The sequence below is a fragment of the Hemibagrus wyckioides genome, linkage group LG20 (assembly GCF_019097595.1).
Source record: "Hemibagrus wyckioides isolate EC202008001 linkage group LG20, SWU_Hwy_1.0, whole genome shotgun sequence".
Classification (NCBI taxonomy): domain Eukaryota; kingdom Metazoa; phylum Chordata; class Actinopteri; order Siluriformes; family Bagridae; genus Hemibagrus; species Hemibagrus wyckioides.
The window spans coordinates 13,133,780-13,148,675 of NC_080729.1; the positions used below are offsets into that span (position 1 = coordinate 13,133,780).

The 14,896-nt window shown below is 35.8% G+C and overlaps 1 protein-coding gene across 4 annotated transcripts; it reads left to right on the plus strand.

The window, feature by feature from the left end:
- Window positions 1-5,831: 5,831 nt before the first annotated feature.
- On the plus strand, window positions 5,832-11,957 carry LOC131370626 (CD48 antigen-like). Of its 4 annotated transcripts, none has more exons than XM_058418010.1 (9): window positions 5,832-5,964; window positions 6,740-7,070; window positions 7,818-8,111; window positions 8,270-8,545; window positions 8,740-8,805; window positions 9,332-9,370; window positions 9,593-9,636; window positions 9,743-9,868; window positions 11,032-11,957. In XM_058418010.1, exons 2-9 carry the CDS (start codon window positions 6,911-6,913, stop codon window positions 11,119-11,121), a joined length of 1,095 nt encoding a protein of 364 aa, XP_058273993.1. In that variant the 5' UTR covers window positions 5,832-5,964; window positions 6,740-6,910; the 3' UTR covers window positions 11,122-11,957. The 4 variants fall into 4 exon arrangements, with proteins under 4 accessions (XP_058273993.1, XP_058273991.1, XP_058273994.1 ...); XM_058418008.1 differs by having other exon boundaries at window positions 8,680-8,805; window positions 11,032-11,954; XM_058418009.1 differs by having other exon boundaries at window positions 5,872-5,964; window positions 6,772-7,070; window positions 8,680-8,805; window positions 11,032-11,954.
- The last annotated feature ends 2,939 nt before the right edge of the window (window positions 11,958-14,896 follow it).

Consider the following 14,896-nt stretch of genomic DNA (forward strand, 5'->3'; position numbering starts at 1 on the left):
CTTAGAAACATGTTGATGATGTTCTGTCTCGCTCTGGGAGTACACCAGGATATTATTGATGTAAACAAACAGGACAAAGCGATTGAGGTACTCCTGGAACACCTCATTCATGTACCCCTGGACCACTGAGGGGGTGTTGACCAGGCCGTAGGGCATGACCCGGTACTCGTAATGGCCAGTTGGGGTCACAAATGCAGTTGTCCATTTGTCTCCCTCTCATATTCGAATGGTTGTACACGTTTCTAAGGTCCAGTTTCGTGAAAATCCTGGCTCCGCGGAGCTGTTCTAGAGCAGCTGGGACGAGAGGAAGAGGGTAACGATATTTGACGGTGATGTTATTGAGGGCTTGGTAGTCTATGCAAGGCCGTAACCCTCCATCTTTCTTGGCCACAAAAAAAGAAACTGGAAGCTGCCAGGGGGGTTGACAGGCAGATGTAGCCTTGGATAACATGTCCCGATTGGCCACAATAGAGGCACAGACCCTGGGTCAGTCGGCGTTGGTACTCAGCTTGAGTAAGGCGTGAATGGTCCAGTTGCATGGGTTCTTCAGCTGGTTCTGGAGAGTGGGGAGGTTCTGGTTTGTTGGAGGACACCGGTGTTGTTTAGATCCATGCTGTCTCTCATATATTCAGAGACCTGAATGGTACGCTGGATGAAATGCTCAAGCCCTATGGTGCCATCTATGGTGGCGAGATGCATTTGCAGCGTGGATTCTAAACCCTGTCTGAAGCTGGTCAGCAGGGCATGCTTGTTCCACCCACTGACAGCAGCTAGTGCAAAGAATGTCTCTAGAGATTGGGTGACAGATCCACCCTGACTCCAGAGGGATTCCACCCATCGGAGAGCTTGACCTGAAAGGAGAGAAAGAACAAATGCGATTTTAGCTCTCTCTGTAGGGAAACGATCCGGCTGCATCTCCAGGGCAAGCGAGCATTGTAATATAAACCCGTTGCAGTCCTCTGCCGAACCAGAGTAGGGCGCTGGATTGACCACGGGACTGGCGAAGTATTGGAGCGCTGAAGAAGTGGAGGCGGAAGCGGCGGGTTCCGAAGGCGGCTGTAGAATCCAGCTCTTGAAAAGGGTCCGAACCTGTTGGTGGTCTGGTCTTCTGTAACGTTAACCAGACTGGACACAGACTTGGAGCAAAACCCCAAATGGGTATGTTTATTGAACTTCACAAAACGGGTAGAGAGACGGAAGAAGGAAATAGCGGAACTAAGATCAGCTGGAGAGGAGTAGAGTAGCATAGCATAATGTAAAGAGTCTTGGCGACCAGACAGTGAGTGAGTGGAAAGAGTGCACTTAAATAGAGGAGTGGAAGTGATTACATAACTAGGTACAGGTGTGCTGGATTAATATTCGGGTGATTGGACGCATTGGTTGGTGAGTCTGGTATACCCGTGACATTGGCCACCTCAAGGATATGGGATGGGCATGGGATCCTGCCACTGGACCACCTGGGGACACAGGCTACTCTTCATATAATCTGTCCAAATTTTTTCCCAGCCCATATTTTTTCTCAATTAGTTTTTTTTTTTTTTTTTTTACAACCATTAACCTAACCTTTATTTCCATGAAGAAAACCTCTGTTTACATTTTTAGGGGGGTCATTTTGCTTTTTAACTCATTTTGAGTGTTCTGTTGACAGAATCATTTGCATTTCAGCTTGTTTAATTACTGTCTTTCAGATTGAGTAAAAGTATTAAAGTAAGCATCATAGAGGATATTGAAAATATAACAGTCAAATTCACTTAACAATATGGCAATATTTCAAGGAACTAAAGAAGAAGCCAAAATTTAAGCTTTAGAGAACTAATTTTTAAAATTACAAGGCACTTATATGTAAACAAAGACTTCCTGCATTTTTGAAATAAAGCAATTATCATTTTTCAATTGACTGACAATGTATTAATGAGTCTCATGCCCCTTCAAACATTTTTTCATGCATTGTAATTATTATTAGGCTATACACCTTGTAGTTTTTCTAATTCTTGTCACCTTTCAGAATACAAATTTTCAAACATATGATCTTGTGTTTTTTTTTACATTAAACAGTTGCTTTTCTGATCTATTTTATTAATGAAATGTCAGGCACGAGCAGATTTTGGAATGTTCACACAGGTTCGAGTTAAATTTTTACTTCCTATTGGAAATACACAAAGGCATGGTTCTTCAATTACAGATGGATTTATTCTTTTTATTCTATTAATCTGCATCTCTCTGTCATCACATCCAACAGTGAACTATTCACATACACGACAATGTACAGAATAAACACTGAATACCAGTGAATACCACCATTCTGGGTCCTGAGTATATGCTGGTGATACTGTCATGACACCATCTTGGATATGTGAAGTAGTGTACAATGGTGAAAAAAAAAAAGTCAGTTGTGACTGCAACTTAATAACACATTACTATAATTATTATATAATAATTGTATAATGATAATAATAAATAAATAAATAATGATTTTTTTCTGGTTTTGTAGCAAGCAAATAGACCACAGCCCCTCCTACTTGTTTTCTATTGGCTCATTTGTTCATATTCACAGTTCAAAGTTCACCTTAAATAACGTCAAACATGAGTGTAACTTTCTTAATCTGAAGAGGAAGCTCTGAAACATGATGGAGCTGGTGAAGCAGCTGGTCTTCTTTCTCTCCGTCTTGGTCTCAGTTACAGGTAACTAATCATCTAAACTGACTGAAGAGGTTAAAGTGCTCTGATATACTGTGATTGAGCTTTGGATAGCAAACAGATTAGAGATTATCTCAGGCAATTAAAAAATAGTAAATAAACTTGAATGATCATAAATCATATTAAGTGCTAGTGTTCTTCCCTTTTAAAGGAAAATATTTATTTTACTGTGGTGTTTTTATTCTTCACAAATATTGTGTGGGTATGTTTTTGCAGGTGAGGAAATGTACTGAAAAAATTACATTCAAGTATAGTTAAAGAAAAAAAAATTCTTGTGTCAAAAATGTGTTCATAGAAAAAACTAAAAGTGTTATCAGAAAGGTATTATGTAAAAGTCATTTTTACATTTATATTTATTTGTGCATTTAGAAAACACTTTTCTCCAAAGCAAATAATTTTAACTGACTAGTTATGGGTGCCTTATAGCTATTTATTAGCTCCATGTTTTAAGCCCCTTTGTCTCACCATATAATTGTCTAGTTTCTGTTTGATGTCAGTTTGTTTATTCCTAACCCACATCCAGTTTTTGTGTATTCCTGATTCAGATTTCTGTTTCTGTTACCACCTAGTATTTGTGCACTGTTAGTAAATCTAAATCTACACATGCATCTGTCTTCATCCTCGCTCCCCCCTCTGGCCTCGCCATTTTCCTCACTTCTCCCCAGTTTACAGGCTATTTCCACTCCGTTAGGAGCCGGGCCTTAAAGGGGGCTCTGTCATGGATACCTGGAACATTTCTCTGCCAGGCCACCAGATGGCAATCCTGCACATTTAATTGAACGCTTCTTCAGTTGTGCGATTAATTTCCATAATTCATGATGTTTGCCTGTTTTGTGCTGTTTAATTAGCTACCTGATTTAAGACTCTGTCTCACCATGTATTTGTCTAGCTTCTCTTGATGTCAGTATGTTTGTTGTGCTTATCCTTGACCCATATCTTGTGTATTCCTTACTGTAGTGTTTGTTTTGTCTTAATCTAGTAGTTTCTCTTGCACTGTAAATAAAACTTTTCTGCGTTTTTGTCGGCCTTCATCACCTCTACCTGACAGCAATTTCCATATGAAAAATTACTCTAATTAATACTTTTATAAATAATTATTTCACTTTACTATCATAATGGTTTTATCATAAGTTACCATGGTCACAATGATTTAACCAAAATGGAACATAATTGTATATGAATTATGTGTGATTGTACCCTGCATTTGGGTGCCACCACGTCCAGGGTGTCCCCTGTCTTGTGCCCTGGAATACAGAAAATGGTACAGAAAATAGACTGATTTAGTCTATTGAATGTAGTTTGGGATACAGGATTATCCTGGATTCTTACTGAATATACCAAAAGAAAATGAAGCAAATTCCTCATTTAATCAGCAGTATTTTTGCTATATTTGCTAGTATGTTGGTAGTGCTAAGACTACTAATAGTGTAGACCTACATAGATGTGCCAGTGCATGGCTAGTTCTACCCATTGGATGGATAGTAATTTGTTAGTTTATAAATTTCCTGACATAAAATTAAACCATAATAAAAGTTGGCAACGAAACGTTTGCGATACTATTTTTAAGATGGTTAACAGTTCTGTTCAGCTGCACATACAAGAAAACTTTAATAAGTCCTCCATTCTCTATGGTCCTTTAACAAAGAATATTTAAAAAAGACACAATTTTGAAGTGGCACTAGTTGTAGCAATAGATATTAAGCAGTTCTGTAATTTTATATGCTTATATTTTTAATGCAAAATCAGTGTTTTGTTCAAAATAACACAAACCTACTGCATAGCATTCTGTTTGTTGAATGGATAGTTAAGGTGTTAATTTAATCAATATTGTGACATAAAATAAAAATATCATACAAGTCATCACAATATAACTAAATAGTTTACCTTTGCTCTTTTCTTACAGTGTGTGATGTTTTTAAGCTGGTTAACAGTTCTGTTCAACTGGACATACAAAAACATTTTGATAAGTTCTCCATTCTCTTCTGGTCACTTAACAAAGACAGCAACACTGTGAGATATAATGGAAATCCTCCAAGTAAAGTATTTGGAAGTTATAAAGACAAGGTGGAGTTCAATGAGGAAACCTACAGTCTGACACTGAAGAATGTACAGAAGAGTGACAGTGGAATCTATGAAGCAAGGGCAATTGATCAAGAGACTGTAATTGTTGAGTTAAATTATTGAAGGCCTTACAGCCGGGCGACACATGATGTCAGCCACTAGCTGAAATATGATTGGATAAATACCCTTATCATAAATATACACTACTGGAAGCAGCGCAACCGAGAGAAAAGCTATGAAATGTAGAGAATAGACTATTGGGAATAATTTAATACACATTCATGGAAAATATATTAAATATATTAAAATTCAAGTCAGTGATTCAGATCACTGCTGTTTAGGCCAGCAGAGAAGGCCTTGCTGGCCCTGACGGTCCACCACTGACAAAGTGCATGTTTGCAAACTTGTTAAAACAGTGCAAGACAAGAGACAGACAATTAAGTACACGAAATATACCAAAAATATAGCTCCAACCAGTATACAGCCTGTTTGGTGTGCAAAATAGTTGTAGCAGCATTTATGAAAAAGTAGAGATATAGACTGCTTCAGAGAAGAAACTGTTGCATTGATTGTGAGAGCCTGAATGCTTAGTGTCTGGCTTATTGGCATATTCATGAAAAACATATAAGCTTGTGTGTTTTTACAACATTAAACAGTTGCTTTTCTGAGCTTCTTTCTTGATGAAATGTCAGGCACAAACAGATTTAGGATTGTTTATGCAGGTTTGACTTTGACTTTTACTTGCTATAGGAAATACACAAAGCCACAGTTTATTCTTCTTATTCCATTAATCTGCATCTCTGTCCAAACTCCAAAATCCACTATCAAACTCTTCAAATACACGACTATGTACAGAATAAACAATGTTGTAAAGCCACCATTCTGGATCCTAAGTAGCTGCTGGTGCTACTGACACCAAAGTCAGTTGTGACTACAACTTAATAACACATTAATATAATTTTTATATGATAATTGTATAAGAATATTATAAGAATGCATTATTCCTGTTTTGTTCCAAGCAAGTAGACCACAGCCCCTCCTACTTGTTCTCCATTTGATCACAAGACCATATTCACAGATCAAAATTCACCTCAAGTAAAGTCGACCATAAATGTATCTTCCTTAACCTGAAGAGGAAGCTTTGATACATGATGGTGTTGGTGATTCAGCTCATCCTCCTTCTCTCCGTCTTGGTCTCAGTTACAGGTAACTAATCATCTAAACTGACTGAAGAGGTTAAAGTGCTCTGATATACTGAGTGAACTTTGGATAGCAAACTTGCAAATTAGAGTTAATAATGTAGTACTAAAAAACTTGAATGATCATAAATACTATCCAGTGCTAGTGTTCATTCCTTTTTAAAGAAAATAATCCAATAATTGTGTTGTTTTTTTCTTTTAACAAATCATGTGTGGAATTGTGGCAATGGTTGTCTGTGCAAGTGAGGAAATGTACTGAAAATGTATATTTAAGTATAGATCATTTAAAAAAAAAATTGTGTCAAAAATGTAGTAAAAAAAAGTAAAATGCTAATATTGTAAATGTATTAAAACTACTAATAAGTAAAAACATTTACATATAGGTTTATGTTTACATATATTTATGGTTTTAGCAAATTACAATTAGAAATGAGGAAATCATTTTTGTTGACTAAAATATAAATAATGTAATTGTTATGGATACCTTGGACAGTTCCCCAACAGACGACTAGAGAACAACACTACAAATCTTAGTTCAGTTTAGTTGTGTGTTTCATTTCCTATGTCCACTATGCTGACTTGTTTCATTTCACTACGCACTTTGTCTCACCATAACTTTGTCTAGCTTTTGTTTTAATGTCAGTGTGTGTTTCCTAACCTAGATCCAGTTTTTGTGTATTCCTGAATTTGAACAAGTTTTGTGTAAATTACCCAGTAGTTCATTTTTGTGCTGCAATAAATGTAATTCTGCACATGCATCTGTCTTTACCTCCACATGACAGAAAGCTAGAACAAAACATGAATTTTCTGGCAGTAACAGTACAAGCAGATCTGGGAGAACCAAAGGCATCTCATCAGGCTCAAGGCTCTATTGGACAAACCTGAAATCAGGCTCCTCCTTCCTCTGCTTGGGGCACCCACCTAGATGTTACCCACTCTTCATTGGTTCCACAATGGATGACACTCCAATTCCTGGTCTAGAAGAGGATGGCACCCTGCCCCCCTGTCCTGCAGAGGGTGTCAGTCCCCCCACTCTGCCTGGCCAGTGTAGACACTGCCCATTTGAGGATTCAAATGAGGATGGGTTCCCTTTTGAGTCTGGTTCCTCTCAAGGTTTCTTCCTTTTCTTCCTCTTACCATCTAAGGGAGTTTTTCCTTGCCACAGTCGCCTCACTCACCTCAGGCTTGCTTGGGATAACATCTAGGACTGTTTGTCTGTTTATATGTTTGTTGTTTTCTTACGTCGTTTCTCATGTAAAGCTGCTTTGAGACAATGCTCTTTGTTAAAAGCACTATACAAATAAAATTGAATTGAATTGAATTGAATTTATGTGAATTTGCTTAGTGGCAGGCATTGCTCCACCCCTTTGCTCGACCAGGGACCACTTGCTTCCTCTCTTCCCCCTTTGGCATTGCCGTGTCACTTGCTCCCTCCTAAATTATTTTACAGGGTGTTCATGTACAGGGGGCATGGGGCTTTAGTGGTCAGCACATTTGCATCACACCTCTGTGGTTAGTCCCCCAGTCCAAAGACATGCAGTGTATGCTGATGGGCATCGCTAAATTGTTTGTAGTGTGTGAGTGTGTGTTTGATTGTGTCCATGTTTGGTTGCCACCATGCCCAAGGTGTCCCCTGCCTTGTGCCCCAAGGGTATTGTATTGGGAAACCTCCCTAGATTAGGTAATAAATAATACAGACCTACATAGATGTGCCAGTGCATGACTAGTTCTACCTGTTGGCTGGATAGTTAATTTTTTTAGTTATATAAATAATAATGACTTAAATAAAAACATAATACCTCAATAAAAACACAAGTCACCACAGCATAACTAAATAGTTTATCTTTTTTTTTTTTACAGTGTGCAGTGATGTTTTTAAGCTGGTTAACAGTTCTGTTAAATTGGTCATGCAAAAAAAAGTTGAAAAGTTCTATGATATTGGCTGGATATTTAACACGGAAAACAATATTGTGAGATATAATGGAAATCCTCCAAGTAAAGTATTTGGAAGTTATAAAGACAAGGTGGAGTTCAATGAGGAAACCTACAGTCTGACACTGAAGAACGTACAGAAGAATGACAGTGGAATCTATGAAGCAAAAGCAATTGATGAACAGACTGTAACTGTTGCTACATACCAACTATATGTGTTGGGTAAGTCTTATATTCAAAATGCACTACTGATATAATAATAGTGTCCTTATCAGTTAAGTAATACATAATAATAAATTAATGTTTGTGTGTGCATGTGTGTGTGTGTGTGTGTACATTCACTAGCAGTACAGTAATGCATGTCTATGTGTGTATCTCAGATCTAGTGGAGAAACCAGTCCTGTCTGACTCTCTCCAGCAAAGCAATGACACCTGTAATGTGACTCTCACCTGTGAAGCTCAGAAGCTCTCAGTAACCTCTCACTGCTACAATAATAATTGTGATTTGAGAAAAAAAAAAACATCTGGAGACATGTTCCTTTCCCTCTCACTGCATGTTAGTAACAGCTTTATCATCTGTAATCATAGCAACCCATTGAGCTGGAAAAATACAATTATGGAGATGAAACATGTGAAACAACTCTGCCCTGATAAAGGTGTGAGCATACACATATACAAACACCATGATTTATTTATCAACACATACACATGGACCCTTTTATTATAGCATGATATTGTTATTGGATGATATTATGTGCAAATTGTAATCTAATTAGCATGTTTCCTCTAGGAGATGAGAATGGTTCTGGGTTAAATATGGCTGACACAAAGACTGTTCTATTACTGACAGGCATTTCCACCATCATCATCATCATCTTCTTCATCATTATATGTTGTCAGAGGAAAAGAAGAACAAGTAATTTCTTTTTTTTTTTTACAAAAAGGATGATAAATATTGTTCATAGTGGGAAACACTTTATTCATGTGATACATTTGATACATTAATTGTCAGTTATATTGTCATTAAAATAAAGGCACCATTAGTGGCATTAAGTAGTATTACATAGATTTTTTTTAAACAGAAAAGTTAGTATTTTTTTTCCAGAAGCATAGCTCTATAATGTAGGTAGCTGGGTAAATCACAATTATATATAATAACATAAAGATAACAGACAGAGATAAAGCTGCTCCATTAGGTTTAAAGCTGTTCCTTCAGGTTTTCCATTAGGAAAAGCAGAAAGGTCTTCAGGAGAGAAGGCAGGAATTTCAATAATCTGAGACAACAAAACATATATAATATCACTTGATATTGTAAACTTTGATCAACATCAGTTTGTGATCTAACATTTCGCTAGTGTTATTTACACTTTTTAATGACAACTATTTTTAAGTTATTGATTATTTTTAAATATCAATAATGAATCCATGTCCTCTGTTTGTAGAAGTTAATTGTCAAAACAAGAAGAATGATGCAAGTTCAGGTAAGGCAGCTGTAATAAAATATTAGGAGTCCAAAACGTAAGGTGAACTCAGTGTTACATGAGCAGTTAGTGTTATCATTCTAATGTGTGACTGGTATTTAGAGACAGAAATTTTGTGTAGTTTGTAAAGGATCAGTCTGAATTTTATATTTTACTGTTTCTGATACTTCATCTATCAATATAATTTGAAAATATAAACCATTTCACTTCTACACCTGCTAGATGTTTTCAACATGGTCTATGAAGAAATTGAGCCTATGAACAAGGTGACCCTTTGCTAGTAATCTCTTTTGTATATCAATTACATATTACTGGGGAGAAAAGAACACAGTATTTGGTTTATATAACAGTTTGGTTAATCCATGTCTACAGGGGGGAAATAAAGCACAGTCAGAGAACCATGCAGCTGCTGATTCTGTGTACTGTACTGTCGGGATGGCAGCCCAGGCTTGTAGTAAAGATGCGAGCACTGTAAGCACTGCAAACCCTGGCAGCAAGGTAAATGGAAGCAAATAAGCTTTTTGGGATTACAAAATGATAATATTATATAAACCTTGAATAAAATATAAATATGTATTTATACAATGTTATTTATGTAGATACCATCCCTTCATTATACATAATGGTTTATTGTATTTTTTTAAATGACAAATATCGTAAAATATAGAACATATTTTTTTTTTACTAATTTGTTTTGCAATCCATCATTTCAGTTAGTTGCTTAAGGGCCTGAAAGTGACTCTTTGGTAGTCTCTGTTTCAAGGTGATGTGATGTGTCGGTAACTATGTGATGTACACATAGGCTTGTGTTGTTTGGCCAGTTACAATTAAATTTTTTATTATTATTTTATTTACACTTACTTGATTATATTTATATATTACCCATCATATCATACTAACATTATTTTCATAATGCAACCACAATTAGGACACCTGCAGATTAGGTACACAGTAGTAAAACCCGGGGTGGCAGTAATTTTATGGCTTCTTCTTGTGCATCATTTGCATTTCTTATTTTGCTTTTTTTGTTATTAATACACTGTTTACTTTCTGTAAAAAGCTGCAATAATCTTGTTTCTCTTGTTATTAACATTAATCATGTTTATAAATTTTATAAATATGCTTTTCTACCATGCTTTTGTATTAACTATCCAGAAAGCACAGAAAGCTATTCATTGCTTATACCAGACTGCAAAAAGGGATATTTAGTTTATTTCCTACTTCTATTCCACAGAGAGTTCCTGGTTCTTAGTAGTAGCACTTTCTATTTATATAGTGCTACTTTATGTGACCTTTGTCCCTTCCCCAAAACAACTCAGGTGGAAAGGCAGTGGTTAGAAACAAATGTATGGTTAAGAAAATAGTTTTAATTAATAGTATTCTGATTTTATACTTTATTGCATCAATGTTATTATAGATTTGTACTGTAGTTTGCAAAGACATGGGGTCGTTCTTATTTCTTTCCTCTCTTTATTTCTATTAATTTTTATTAAGGACCCAGTGAGATTTATTTATACTTTTGATTTCTTGTACAAGCATTACAACACAATTCAAGATGTTCCATTACATGCCACAGGTGTAATCTAAAAATTAAATGTGTTGTGAAATATAAATGTAATAATGGCTTTTGTATATTTTCACTTTTCCTTTTTTGTACTTAGAATCAAAGAGCAGAGAGGAACTGTGAGTCAGTGGATCAAACCATTTTTGTTACCGTGAACAAGGCCCGTAAACCTGTCTACAAAGCATGAACATGTCTTGTAGCTTTATGATTGACATTTTTATGTCACTGCCATAAAACATTCCTCAAACAGCAAAAACGCCTTAAGAATTCTAGACACATATCATTTGTACTGATGATTATGTTTGGAGAGGAGAAAACATTGGCTACGAAGAGAAACACCAGAAAACAGGTAGTTGGGGCAATTTGGTTGATGTTGATGGCTAGATGAAAGGGTTTCGAGAAAGGGTTTGGTGTAGATGGTTTTCAATCCAGTAAAGCAGGAGCCACACTTAATTCCACCAGTTGGCTTTGAGTAAACCTTTGCTTAGTTGGAATGAATGTATGCAGTTTTACAAACTCAAATTATAATTAGATTTAAATTTTAATTTGATTTACATTTTAATTGTCTGTTTTATTGCTTATTACGTTTAATAGAAAGCATAGATCTTTGCTTTCTTAAAATATTTACCTTTTTAATCACTCTAAATAAATATAAATGAATGTATAGAGTGGTATTAAAGCCTCATTATGGTGTAATGTTGTTGTGAAGTGTTGTTGATTATTGTTCATAGTATGATAATACAAGATGGAAAAAATTATAGGTCTTCAGTATTTACCATGACCATTCCATTTATGACCAAGGATTCATGTTCATGGCTAATGGATCCCCTCATGTGTATGACCAGTGTTTTTTTTGTTTGTTTTGTTTGTTTGTTTTAGGTATTAGATAGATACAGGCTTTTTTATATATATTTTCATTAAAAAATATTTTTACATATTTTTTATAAATACAAGTATTACATTTAAGGTGTTTAATAATCATGTATTATACTTCATGTATATGTTTGATGTATTATTTCAGAGATTCATACGTTTTAGAATATACAGTATACTCAAAATGTAAAAGAATAAAAGAATGTAAAATGCAGATGTCATGACTTTTATATGTATTTGTTTACTGCCTTATTAAATGTATTTATGTCTTTATTTGCTATCTTGGTGTATTATCTAGATCTACCTTTTTAAAATATTTTAAAATATTTACATTACGCCAAATACCAAAATGGCAAAAGAGCTCACCTTAAATGACTTGGTCACTTTATATACAGATGACAACTTTGTCGATCGTGACTAAAACTAAAGAAATAATTATAGGCATTAGGAAGTGTAGTGGTAAACCAAAAAACCAGCATCATTCACAGAGAAGATGTACAATTCGTACAAACATGCAAGTATTCAGGAAAAGTGTTTGATTCGCAACTGAGATTTGATGAGAAAACTAGCTGTATTGTGTAGACGAGACATCAGAGAATTCACTTGCTGAGAAAGCTAAATTCTTTTGGCATCTGTAAGAGCGTTTTATGTAACTTTCATCTAACTTTTATCAAGAGTGTTTAAACATTTTCATTCATGTGCTGGTTCAATAGGTTTTCTATGAAGAGAAAAAATGTCTAAATAGCATTGTTCAGGTCTGCACCAAAATCACCGTAGTCCAAAAAAAGACCAATGCTCTCTATGCAAGAAGTGGTCCAGAGAGCAGAAGGAATAATAAGTCAACCTGACAACATAATCTCAAGGGAATTCTCAATTACATTTCTGTCATATGGCAGATGCCCTTATCCAGAGTAACTTACAATTAATCTTATTTTATACAACTGAGCAATTGAGAGTTAACAGCCTTGCTCAGCGGCCCAGAAGTGGCAGCTTGATGTAATTGGGATTCAAACTCCAAACTTTCCAATCACTAACCCAGTGGCTTAACCTCTATGCTACCACATCCCCCCAAATATGGATTGCACCCCATCATTGCACATTATTACTAAAACCTTTCCTAACATCAAAACCATCTGAATTTGTGCAGTCCTACTCTCTCTGTTACGGTGAAATATTTTTCTTATTTCTGTATCTCGAGAAAAGTGGTGCAATAAAGAGAAAGAAGAACTAACATTAATTTTGTTTCCCTAAGAAAGCAGAACAAACAAGTTTCTTCTAAAACAGCTATTTCACATCACTTTCAATCTTTCTGGGAACATACACTGTAAAATCCGATTAGTTAACCTTACTTGAAAAAAGCATGCAAACCGGTTGCACTTAAAATAATGAGTACAGAATTGGGTATTGTATGTTCTAGTAACTAATGCTTACAAAGTAAAATATACTTATGTCCAAGTTACTGTAACTAAGAGAAACTAGTACAAAGTACTTTGCAATTTGCTTAATGTGTACTATTGGGTAAGTATAGAGTACTCAGAAGTACAAGTTCAGTATACTAACTTGCATGATGTAAACTTTACTGTTGTGTGTATTCCAAATAACACAATTATGTAAGTTAGGCTAACTGAAGTAAAATTTCCTGTAACTGCGATTTTCTAGTTTTATTTACTTTAAGAGCAGTCAGATTTACTTCATAATAGCATGCAAACTACACTAAAACTACACTTTTAATGCAACAGTAAATAAACGCCTTGTTTTAGCTGCAAATAATAACATTCAGTAAAACATTACATTTGGTAATAAATAATTAGACATGTAGTGAAGGTATACTTTGTAAGGAATATCTATATCCAAAACATGAAAAAATGCCTGCCAACTCACTATAATTTATACCTATGTAGTGGAGTATAGGTACAAAGTAAAAATACATATTTAACACACAATCACATTACAGTTAGAACAGGTTTATTTCTCGAAAAGACCTTCAACCTTTGCATCTGTTACAACGGTCAGGAATGTGGCCAATAACAAAAGCAAAAACAAAAACTTTTGTTTCAAAGAAGTGTCATAATTACTTAGCAGAAATAGCAACTGACACTACGCTCATACACATAATTAATAGCCATAACCATCACTCAGTCAATCAAATGCACTTTCGTGATGCTTTTAACCAAACCATTTGTAACCTTTCACCTGCAGTTGCAAAGTGCTGTGTGTGCAGCAGGATTGCAAGAACAATTATAATTGTTATAAGAACAGTTATAGTGGATTAGTCTGAGCATAAGGCATTTAAAAACCTCTATGTAACTGCACCGAGTGTTTTTTTCCTATTAACACAATAATAGCAAAAACAAAAAAAATAACCATTTCAAAAAAGTGCCATAATGACTTAACAATGGCAACAATAGCAACTGACACTACTACAACTTTTCAACAAACTCTTCAATAATTGCACTAACTCAACAGGAGATTTTTTTAGAGTTTGGAGTCTTGGGGGGAGTTTGTTCTCTCCCAGCCTAAGCATCACTCTCTGGATGAAGTTTAACGTGTTTCTCATGGCCCTTGGGTATTCAAGGTGGAGAGCATAAGACAGGCCAAACAAAAGGCAAAGTGCTTGTGGTAGGTTTGTGAGATTTCCCATCACAATACCTCCTTCCAGAATGATGGCAGTTGATAGTGGGTTTAAGTGGAGATGACTTGAAGACACAGGTGTATCTTCGCCGACAACAGTCAGCAAGCCAACAGTCACCTGTGCCCAGCCCTCATTGTCGTTTGAATCCTGTGTGACACAAAAACTCCATTACAACAGTGAAATATTATCTATCTGTCCTGCCTACACAGCTTTCAAGTCTTGTTCATTAATTTTTCATTAATTTCACTGCATCAACACATGGGCCATGGATAATTTTACTGTACACAAAAAGATTCCTGCTGCCAATCTTCCACCCCTGTCACCCAGCCGGATTGAACCCAGGACATTCTTGCTGTGAGGGACCCGAACTAGCTCTGCAACTGCGGGTGAGGGACCCGAACTTGCTCCCTTCTAGTACTGAACTCACAGGGACATATTCCATATTCTTATTTTTCTG

What these genes read in the sequence shown, in the direction of transcription:
- LOC131370626 (XM_058418008.1), top strand. Translation starts at nt 6,911, where the DNA reads ATGGATGACACTCCAATTCCTGGTCTAGAAGAGGATGGCACCCTGCCC. An exon ending in ACAACTCTGCCCTGATAAAG is followed by an intron (nt 8,546 to 8,679) that starts GTGTGAGCATAC and finishes TGTTTCCTCTAG; the next exon opens with GAGATGAGAATGGTTCTGGG. An exon ending in CTGCAAACCCTGGCAGCAAG is followed by an intron (nt 9,869 to 11,031) that starts GTAAATGGAAGC and finishes TTTTGTACTTAG; the next exon opens with AATCAAAGAGCAGAGAGGAA.